Source organism: Dipodomys merriami, unplaced genomic scaffold (assembly GCF_024711535.1).
Source record: "Dipodomys merriami isolate MVZ:Mamm:240054 unplaced genomic scaffold, mDipMer1.0.p SCAF_14, whole genome shotgun sequence".
Lineage (NCBI taxonomy): Eukaryota > Metazoa > Chordata > Mammalia > Rodentia > Heteromyidae > Dipodomys > Dipodomys merriami.
Window position 1 is genome coordinate 36733408 of NW_027202715.1, and position 11749 is coordinate 36745156.

The window sequence follows — 11749 nt, forward strand, 5'->3', positions numbered from 1 at the left end:
ATCTGTCTCCTGAGTAGCTAGGATTACAGGCATGAGCCACCGGCGCCTGGCTCCAACACAATTTTTTGGGGGGAGAGGGGGGGCCGGTCGTGGGGCCTAAACTTTGGGCCTGGGCGCTGTCCCTCAGCTCTTCAGCTCAAGGCTAGCACTCTACCACTTGAGCCACAGTGCCACTTCCGGTTTTTTTCTTTTTGTTTATGTGGTACTGAGGAATCGAACCCAGGGCCTCATACATGCAAGGCAAGTGCTCTACCACTGAGCCACCTTCCCAGCCCCTCCAACACAATTTTTTTATGTCTGAAAACAGGTGGTCAATGGAACACTTACTTCCAGGAAGATGGAGTAGGTGAAGATATATTTCTCCTTATTCCTTAACTAGCAATAAACAACAGTGTTGGACATTATAAATAAAACAAATAAGAAAATTCTGGCTAGTGCCAGAAACTCACACCTAATCCTAACTACTCAGGAGGCTGAGATCTGGAAAACTGGTTCCAGACCAGCCATAGACCAGCAGAAAAGTTCATGAGACTCCATCTTGCAAAAAAGCAAGACTAAAGATATGGCTCAAGTAAGAGAGCACCAGCTGAGTAACAAACCTAACATGTTCAAGACTCTGAATTCAAACCCAAGTGGTACCAAAAAAAATAAGAGTGAAAACAAAGTGAAAGGAAGGAAGGAAAATTTTCAAAGAAAACAATGGTGGGGAGGCCATTCACCAAATTCTTCAGGTCATGTATACCCCCAGGTTTTCTTTTTGTCTCATATATCAGACTTGGAAATGAAGCTGACAATGTAGAAATGCCAGAAGCATGGCTTTGAACAGCCTCAGTAAAAGCCTGTTTTCTCTAACCAAGTGATCAAAAGTTGGCCTAGTGAGACCAGTAACTTAATAGACAGTAATTATTGTACACTAGGTAAACACTATAGTAAAAACTGTGATCTCTCCTCAACCCGTGCCTGAAATGGAATATCTAGACTTTCACCCTCACCAGGCTGTAACTAGGTATTCGGACTCTGCCTATATGTCAGAAAAGACAGAGCAAATGCTAAAGGAACAAGAAGCTAAGGAGATCCATGGAAAAGTTAAGTTACTGTCTAAGAAGGTAATAGGAAGCAACAAATTAAGAATATAATAGTATTCTTATTTCTCTCTAATATCTTAGCAGTGTAGCAGTTACTGTCTTGAGCCACAGTCTTAATGAGAAATTGAGCTGAGACTTGATTACAACAGGGAAGGGAAATAAGTTATCATTCATATCTGGCCTGTAGTCATCACTGAGAATTAAAATCACAGCAGGCCTGAAGATGGCTCACAGACAGATGGAATTTCAAATACAAGTTTTGCAGAGAACTTTAGATAAGCAAGAATCAGACAGGAAGAGAATTTAAACAGAGACTCAAGATAAAAGAATGTAGAGAAGGGAAGTATCAAAAGCTTGACAAAAACAAATTGAAAAAATATGTGCAGATTCATGGACTGTGTAAGTCTATTTACAGATTATAGTAGGAATATGTTTCATTATTTTGTCTGAAATATTCCCTATATTTTAATAAAAGAGAATTACATCCAAAAGTATCGATGATAAAATTCTATTTTCAATAAGCATTTATCTCAAAAAATAAAAAGGCATGGAAGTGGCGCTGTAGCTCAAGTGGTAGAGCACTTGCCTTGAGCTGAAGAGCTGAGGGACAGCGTCCAGGCCCAGAGTTCAAGCCCCACGACCGACAAAAAAAAAAAAGATATGAAAAAATAAAAAGGCATACTTATCTTCTTAAAATTATGATAAAAAATTTAAAATATATTACCAAAGTGTATTTTAATATTCTACTAAATACAGAAATATACAAATATAAAAAGGATACAGCATCCATAGCTATGAGATGAAATCTTCTATTTCTTGCTTCTTCCCTGTTAAAAAATATATATTTTAAACAAACTCAAATATCTATATTCTAATTATAATCAAATTGATTTATCTTTGAGTTCATAAAACATCTTAAATGAAAGAATGCAATTCACATTGAAATGCCATACCTATCCAGCAATTCTGCTGCAACTTGTTTATGGACCACTTTTCCATGTTTTTCTTTCTGAAATGGCTTTTCCAGCAGTAAATCATCTTCAACTGTCCTAATGTATTAAAAAAAACATTAGTTAATTTTTCTCAAAAGTTGTTTGCTAGCTTTTGCAAAATGAGCAGAATTTACAGTATTCAAGTCTTATCTTTAAAAAGAATTTAGTAAGACAGTTTATATTTCTTTAACTCTACTTAATGCCTATATAAATGGAGAAGATGAAATGAAATAATATACTGGTTCCAGTGTTACACTCCCCAGGTTTTGTTTTTTGTTTTTTTTACTCCCCAGCTTTTTAGTTCAAATTCTAAGTTCCTGGGGATTGAACCAAGGTCCTGTATGCCGTCCCTGAGCTCTTTTCCTTAAGGCTAGCACTTTATCACTTGAGCCACAGATCCACTTCTGGCTTTTTGATGGTTAACTGGAGATAAGGGTCTCCCAGATTTTCCAGGTATACCCAGGCTAGCTTTGAACCTCGATCCTCAGATTTCAGCCTCCAGAGTTATGACTATAGGCATGAGCCACCAGCACACAGCTTGACTAAGCCATTGTTCCCCTTAATCTTAATAGGGTAAAGTACAAAATAGGGGTATTAAGTTTGTAGTCATAAAAATTAGTTTGTAGTCATAAAAAATATGGAAAAAGAAAGAACCATTATAGAGGATACAGCCCATGGATAAACAACCTTAGATATTTAGATAAACATAATCCTAGAGCATAGTATCTAACTACATTGCTTGAATTCTATTCTGATAAAGTATTTTTACTAAAAAAGTAGAAAATATAAAACATTATAAAATGTATTTTATTATAATTATATCCATAAAGATGGATTCTCTTTTTATGAGAATGTTCAGGTCATTAGTATGCCTCATATAGTATTCTCATTGCAGAGTTAGTTTAGTCAACTACTCCTAAATTAATGGATAAAAACCAAGTCTCTAAGCACTAAAGCTGCAAAAGTGCCCCTATACACTGTTACTTGGTCAAGACATGGCCTCTTTGTGACACCTAGGCTTTATAGGCTGGCATGAGCTTCTTTCATAGGGCTACCCTGTGCTACAATTGCAACCTCCACACTAACTTCATTTTGAAGTCAAATACTAGTAAGACAGCCCCAACCAAGCTCCTTCTGAACTATGACATTAACAATCACATCTTTCTTTCCTTTTTTCTCTCTAGCTCAATAAACTTCTTTAGAGCACATTTTATCCTGTTTCACCACAACTGTCTTTAGTTTCCAATCAAGTTATTAGTTTTGATGAACTAAAAAAAAAAAAAAATCACTCACTAAAGCAGTTTTCTTCACATGGAGACACAATCCAAAACTGTTCAGTATTATCTGTCTCATATCAATCTAGAAATTATGTCAACTATGGGTTGTTTACCTTCTTTTCTTTTTGCTAGATTCTCCACCATGTTCATCATCACTAAAATCCGAGTCATAGCCTCCATGACCATGCATCTGCAAAGGAGTGTAAAAGCAACTATTTAGTCCCTACAATTGACAACCATTTGAGAGACAAAGCAACTGAAAAATAAGCGATCTTCAGTAACCACAACAGTTTTAAAGGACCATCATAAAATTACTGTTTGTGGGCTACTCAACCATCTAAGACTTCCAAATACTTTCAGATAGCAGGGGTTTCCTTCAGAAAATGTGTAATTTTTTTTAACCTTTCATCAACATATAGAATACGGAAAGTTACTACATGGTCTTTCCATTTCAAGGAATGGAAGTGGAAAGAAGATGAATACAATGTTGTACATTTATTTGACCCAGAAGAGTCAAATTATTGGCTAATTATGCACCTGGTAAGGGTGGTTCAGTCAAGGACAGTATTCAAATAAGATAATAATGTAGCTGATAGTTCTTATTCCCTAATATTTTTTCTGCCACTATATTTAGGTGTGTCTAGGAACACAAATGCCATTTTAGTACAATTGCCCACAGTATTAAATAACACTCTATACATGTTTATAGTTCAGACTTTCAGCCTAGGCTATCCCACACACTGTGTGTGGTACATTCACCATATTATCATCGAGGTTTCTGGAAGTACTCAACAATGTTGGCACAATGATGAGACTGCCTAAGGGAGCATTTCTTACAACATGCTCCTCTCATTATGCCATGCTTGACTGCATTTATGTTGGCACAGGCATTGTGCTAAACACTTGACAGTGCTTGTGATTGTCCATAATCTTCATTTGAGGGATGAAAAAAATCTAAGACATGTGGATCTTGTGTACAGTTTCAAGTATTTCAATTATTTCAAATTACCCTCATATATATCCACAAGAATCACTGTATTTGTGGAATGTATACTACTGATGAAAAATTTCCTGATATTTTAAACACATGTAGATTCTTCTCTTTTTGAACATTTCTATAAACTACCTTACCCTTTGGCTTAATTTGATCCTGTGTCAATTCACATTTAAATTCTTAAAAATGCCAGTGTCAAATCTGTTGGAAGAAACTCCTGAGTTTGGTACTATGTTGAATTTGGGGCACATATTAATGGGGGAATGGATGGACTATTTGATGTCACAAATACTCAATTTGTATGGCTGAAAAAAAACCAGTCGATGTCAAATGACTCACCACAACTTGTAAACTTTAATATTCATGACAGCAAGCACAGCAGGAAAAGGAAAAAAATAACTCCCTAAACTTCACTGAACTGCACCTACAATAGAAGCTGTTTCTAGTCTTCACACTAGTCACTTCAACTCTGGGTTTTCAACTGTCATAATCACTACATCAGTAAGCTTTAAATTGCACAAGCCAGTCAACTTTCAAGCTTAGGTGTGCATGTTACCTCTCTTTCCCTGTCCCCATCAAATTCCTCAGATTAATCTCAAACCACGCTTGGAGATAACGATGAAGGCCACAGTTCCACCTCTGTCTTATAGGTCTCTGCTCCATACCTCTGGATTTCATACCTTGTATCAGATCAACCCCTGACTCCAGCCATCACTTCTGTTCAAGCCAAACTACCCCTTTACTCCTGGTCCTCGTCCATTTCTGCCAGTTTCGATGGTTGGAGAAACAATGGTGGGCCCTTGGTGGTAAATTCTAGAGTCGGCCTGCAGGAAGTCAAAGCCTGGCTCTACACATCGCATTTGTCTCAGGGCAGGTTCCTGAATTTGAGGCTAACGAGTGCCGATCGCACGGGATTGAAGCTACCAGCTCGAAGGGGACCAGGGAGCCCTGTGAAAGTTAACTACGAGCACGGCGTTGTCGGCGTCCAGTTCCCTCATCGGCAACACCACCAGCGACCCCCGCTTCCCTTTCCTCTGTCTTTTCTCCTCTCCCGGCTGCATCTACCCTCTACCCTCAACCCGGTGGCTGCGCTCACAAGTTCCCCGGCAGAGCCACTTCCGGCAGGGCCGGGAACACCCCGGGCGCCGAGGCCGGAGTCCCCGGGCTCTATCGCCCGCCCACCCCCAGGCTGAGGTCAATTCGCTGGAGAGCCACGTTTCCGGATACTCTGCAGCCCTCCCTTCCGGTCCTCTCGGCTAGCGTCAAGCTCGCCCTGGGAGTCTGGGCACTGCAGCGACCACCCCCCGCCTAAGCGGGCCGCTGCAGGGTCCACCCCGTGTCCGCCTCGGCCGCACAACCTTGCCGCCACCGCCGTCACCTCAGCGGCCTTCACCTCCTCCTCCTTCCGCTCTACGGGTCTCGACTGGGAGCCGTTTCCGGCCTGGCTCAGGCACGTGTCACACCTAAAAGGTACCGCTTCCGGGTACGCCGACTTTGTGCTACAGTTAGAACAGTTCCGGGAAACCAGAGTGGCTGAGGAAAAGGCCCGGAGAGAGGAGGGAGCTGAAGCGCTCAGCTTTTATCTTTCTCGTTCTCCCCGCCCCCCACCCCTCGCCCCGGGCCTCCCTCCTTTCCCCTCGAGGAAATCCAACAAGTACCACCGTGTGGCTCAGCCCACGCCCGCCACGAATTTTGTCTCAGGAAAAGAAAAAACACCAACCCTGCCTGCCTGCCTGTCACCTGCCGTCCTCTGTCTAGTAACCTTAGTAACGCCTCCGCGGAGCATCCTCCCAGCCTCGGCCTCGGCCTCTGCCTCTGCTCCCCAGTAAAGCCGCGCTCATAATTAGAACCAAAATAACTTTCCATGTTCCACCACCCACACAGTAGATGCTGGTCCAAATGCAGAACAGCTCATCAAACTGGGGAGGAAAGGAGAAAGAAAAGGAAGGGGAGAGCGCTCACAGGGTCGTGGATCCTCTGCCAACAAGGAACCTGGCACATATGAAAGAGGATCCAAAATAGAACCTTGGAGAAAAAAAGAAAAAAAAAAACCCAGGCAGGCAAGAAAGTTAAAGTTAATTTATTTTAAGATCCTCTAGGCTCTTCCTGCATTATGCCTTTCCCACTCCGTGATTCTGCTTTCCACTCTAATTCCTGGATCCAGGTCTTAGCTCCCTCTGGCATTCAAGAGTTATGTCTACTTCTTCAGTACCCAACATGGTATCTTGGAAATCACAAGCGCTAATTAAATATTTGTTGAATTGAACTGGCATGCCTCTGGCTTTTTGCAGAATGCCCTTTTTGAGAGAAAACCATGGCACTTAGTGCACATTGATTTTATAGATCTCAATATCTTTATCAGTAAAAGGCTCCTTCTAAGCCAGGCAGTACATTGGAGAGACATTCTGATTTACCTACTGCAGTGAATGTCTTCTTGAGAAGCTGTAAGGTAACTTAAATGATAGTAAATTCAATTATTTCAAATGCAATTGGATTATACTTCGATAAAAAAAAAACGTTTGCTCAAAAAACTAAAGCAATAGGAGGCCTCACAATTCAATGTTATATGCTTGGAGTTATTTTGTAAAGCACCCTTTTATAGGGAGCATTAAAAAAACACACCATCTGTTCTTTTATTATTAATATAAGCAAACACATTTGTGCCTTGTAGCCAATGCCCTTTCTACCAATATTTTTCTTTAGCATTTTTCTTTTAATTCTGGTATCTTCTTGCCTTGTTTCCTTTGGCATATGTATCAAAATAGCACAATGAACCCCAGTAAAATCTGTTAAAAGGGAATAATGACAAGGAGAGATAAAGTGTGATTTAGATGGGGTGAATTTGGTCAAACTATATAATATTTGTGTATTTAGATGTCATGACGACATTTCTTTATAATGTATAGTTAAGTTATGCTAATAAAAACTTTGGAAAAAAATGCCTTAGACGTAGATTGCTTAATCTGAATTTAAAAGCAATATTAGATAGAAAAAAAGATGAGATCAGCAAATCTCAATCATTATACCTTAACAACAACAAAAGGCATATTTATAGTGTCTGCTCTAGGCAGAGCACTGAAGTACTTACTCATCAGGGTTACAAAGAGGTATAAAAGACACTACTGGACCTTGAAGAGTTGACCAGTCAAAAAGATAGTGTATACAGAATAACAATATATCCTTCCATATGTAATGTGCCTAGTAAATAGCATGACCTGTTGTTTCCAATCTGTAAAGTGTGTTATTTCAATTAACATGAAAATATAAATGCGCATTAACATTGTGTAACTCAAAGCAGCAAAACAGCAATGTTACGTACTAGTGAGGGAAGTTGCGTGATGGTAGTGGTAATAATATTAAGTAATATTTTAAACTATGAATGTAAATTCTACTAACAGTGTATGTCTTTGAATATACTTTATTACCCACCAATGGTCACATAAATGTCTCCCTTTAAACATGCCTTTATTATGATAGGACTCTGAAATTCTCCCATGGGCAACTAATATCCATGGTTTCTACCTTAAATCTGTACAGGTATGGTAGTAACTATAGCAAAAGTAAGACTAAGAATCTTCAGAAGCTAAACTGCAAAAGATGATACAGGTTTTTTTCTCCCTCATTCTTTATGTCTCTTTTGCTGACTGGGCCTGGAGCAGAGCAGAGATGAGCTGTTTTCAATGAGCCCCACCCAGATTGGCAGATTAATTTGTTTCAAGCAACTCAGCTTGAGGATGTTTTGTTATATGCCAGTAATTGACAGAACCATCTGCTATCTCAGTCCCCATAGCACTGGATGAGACCTCAGCCATGATGGGTTTGTTTCTTCAACAGACTTGTCTTTTCAAATTTACCTTTCTCTCTGCCTGGAAATCCTCTGTTTGCCTGCCCTCTCATCCTTCAAGCTTCAGTTTAAATGAAACACAAGCTTTTCATCTACACTGTCTCACCAACTAAACTGGATTATCATGATCTTTCTGTACAATCAACTGCATACATACTGGCCTTCTTCATTGAATTGTAACCTCCACAAGATTAAGGCCCGTGCCTCTCTTTTTTTCAATTCTCAGTACTCAACACAATGCCAGATGCATAAAAGTTGTTCAAAATACTTATTGAATGAGAGGGAAAGAGGGAACAGCTTACACTAAGCAAAAGGAAAGAAATGTAAATATCACCTGATGTGGAAGAAATAATTGTATTGTCAAAGCTCATAGAATTAGCCAGGGTACAGGTGGCTCATGCCTGTAATCCTAGCTACTCAGGAAGCTAAGATCTGAGGATAGATGTTCAAAGCCAGCCCGGGCTTGAGACTCTTATCTCCAATAAACCACTAGAAAACCAGAAGTGGCACTGTGGCTCAAGCGGTAGAGCGCTTGCCTTGAGGTGAAGAGCTGATGAACAGCACCCAGGCCCAGAGTTCAAGCCCCACAACTGACAAAAAAAAAAGAAAAGAAAAGAAAAAAAGGAAAAGAAAAAAGCTCATAGAATTCACAAACTTTATAATGATAATGACAATTTGCTTGTGAAGGTTAAAATGTGTTTGTGACTTTAACTATCACTATTCCACAATATTGTGAAATATGTAAAATTTACATAGTCACCTAATCTCAATTTAAAAAAAAAGAAAAAAGAAAAGTGAGAGAAGGGGTGAGTTAGGAATGATGGGTGACAATGTTATCAGATACTGTGTATCAGATACTGTGTATTCATATACTGTTTTTTAGAATGGAAACTTCTTTGTACAACCACTTAAAATAATAAAAAAATTAATTACAATTAAAAATATTAAGCAAATGAAGTAGGTACTATTATCCCCATTTTACACAGGAAAACAGACAGGTTAACTCTCCCAGAGTCATAAGCATGTAAACGGGGGCACCCAAAACTGAATTCCATAGCTGTATTGTCTTTGTTAGCGAAATAAACTCCCTTGCCATAGCTTAGTACAGTCCTTCCCTTCTCCACAGCTTAGCATGCTCCCTTTCTAGGCAACACTAGGCTCATGTAATAAAGGCAGTAAATAATCAGCCTGCAACCCCCTTTACCTTGGGATGGCACTTCTCTGGGGCAGCTACCACCATAAAAGGCAACAAAAGCCCCTTAGAGTGACCTTCACATCTGGACAGCTGCAGGACCTTTGTCTACTACTTAGGCAGCAGCCATAAATCCTAATCCACCGTGATGAATCCCCTGGCCCTCACATCCACACCAGGGTCTCTGCCTCCTAGCCCCTTCTAGCCCCTCCTAAATCTCCTAGGTTATATAGGTCACCTCAGAAAATAGCTGGCACTTCTTCTCACTTCTCCCTTGTGAGAAGGGGCCTTGCTGGCCCCTTTCCTGGCAATAAACCTTTCTTTGTTCTCTGTACCTGGATGTCTGCGTGGTTCTCTGGCAAAGTCTAATAATCTTTCAGTCTTTCTGATAGATTACTTTTCAATGAGGCCCATTGCAGTTTTTTGGTACTTAGAAAAATCAGAAACTATTATTATGCAGAAAAGTAATCAGAAAAGTTAAGACAGAGGGACTAGTAAGAGGTAGGAAAGTCTTTGTAGAGAAGATGAAACATAACCTGTGATTTAAATATTGACCTTAAATAAGAGAAGAGGAGATGGGAAGAGGGGACATTCAAAGGAGGGGAGTCTCAGGAAAAGATGAGAAGTAGATAGATCCTTGGGTTATTTGGGTAAATATAATTGAGGGATCACTTTAGCTGGAGAGGAATTTTTTAATAAGAATAGTGAAGGCACCAGGTGCCTATGGCTCATGTCTGTAATCCTAGCTACTTAGGAAGCTGAGATCTGAGGGTTGAGGTTCCAAGAAAGCCCAGACAGAAACATCCATGAGACTCTCTGATTAACTACCAAAAAAATCCAGAAGTGGAGCTGTGGCTCAAGTGGTAGAGCACTATCCTCCAGCAAAATAAGCTCAGGGACAGCACCAAGCCCTGAGTCTGAGCCCCTAGATCAACACAAAAACAAAAGCCAAGAGTATGAAGGAAAAGTCAGAGAAAGAAGTTGATTTTGTATGTTCTTGAATATTAGGTTGTGGCATTTGGTCTACAGCCAGCAAAGCCTGGTAAAACATAGCTAATGTTTGGCTGTATAAGAAGTCAGTATCAAATACTGTTCTGTTTGAATACTAGCTCTGCTATTTACTAGCTATGTAACCTTAAGCATGACTTGGGTTTTCTTCAGTGTTTCCCCTTCTGTAAAAATGAGAATAACAACAGTGACTACTTGACAGTATTATTGTGGAAAGCAATTTAGACTTTGTATTTAAAGGCCCTGGCCTAATGCCTGGCACTTAGTAAGACTTAATAAATGCTCACTATTGTTTTCTAAAGAAGGCAATATGTGTAGTGTTTTAATAATATATCATCTGATTAATGGGATGTAGAAAGGCAGGAGTGGCTGAAGGCAAGAGGGGCTGTAGGGAGATTTATCAGAACACAGGCAGTACTAGGACTGGCGATGAAGAATTTAAGAATGAGTTGAAGAACTAAATGGTAGAAGTTGTGACACATCAGGTATAGGGGATGAAAGATTCAGAAGTTGAAGATGCTTGCAAAGCTAAAGAGACTGAAAGAGCATTAAGTATCTTAATAGAAATGGAGGAGGTGACTAAAACATGGCACTGTTTTCAAGAAATGGTAAGTTGTATTTGGTTGTGAATTTGAAACTGTAGTGATACATACAAAAGATTAAATACCATTTCCATGAAAAATTATATTTGCGTACTTTGCTTTGAGCACTCGCCACCTCTTAACTTTTCATGTTTATCTTTTTTTGTGGGTCCTCACTATTCTCTACCCATCTCCCCTCCAATACAATGTTTTGCTTCTCTCTCCACCAAAAGCTTCTGTGACAAGAGTCAGTCAGATTTTCACTGGAGTAGGGTTTCTACTACTCACTAGCTAGGAGACCCTGGGCAAGTTATATCTTTCTTTACTCTTACTTTTCTTATCTAAAATAATAGGGTGAAAATGGAAGCTGGTGGCTCACACCTGTAATCATAGCTACTCAGGTAGTCTGAGGATGACAGTTCAAAGCCAGCACAGGAAGGAAAGTCTGTTAAGATGTTTACCCTCAACCATCAAAAAAGCCACCAGCACCTTACAGTAATTCAATATGTAAGGGAAAAAACCCTGTGTTAGATTATTTGGGCTTTGCCAGAAACCCACTCAGACATCCAGGTACAGAGAACAAAGAAAGGTTTATTGTCAGGAAAGGGGCCAGCAAGACCCCTTCTCACAAAGGAGAAGTGAGAAGAAGTGCCAGCTATTTTCTGAGGTGACCTATATAACCTAGGAGATTTAGGAGGGGCTAGAAGGGGCTAGGAGGCGGAGACCCTGGTGTGGATGTGAGGACCAGGGGATTCATCATGGTGGATTAGGATTTA

General features: G+C 39.9%; 1 protein-coding gene across 6 annotated transcripts in view; it reads right to left on the reverse strand.

Moving 5' to 3' along the window:
• LOC138826141 (protein FRA10AC1) overlaps nt 1-5799 on the reverse strand; it is a 34823-nt gene extending 29024 nt beyond the window's left edge. For 2 of the 6 annotated variants that reach the window (XM_070021231.1, XM_070021225.1), the window contains exons 1-4: nt 5707-5797; nt 3468-3544; nt 2039-2134; nt 1867-1912 (exon numbers count right to left, since the gene is read on the reverse strand). In XM_070021231.1, the coding sequence (XP_069877332.1) occupies nt 1867-1912; nt 2039-2134; nt 3468-3544 (219 nt within the window). In that variant the 5' untranslated portion in view covers nt 5707-5797. The other 4 variants (XM_070021227.1, XM_070021229.1, XM_070021230.1 and 1 more) reach the window with 4 other exon arrangements.
• Nucleotides 5800-11749: the final 5950 nt, after the last annotated feature.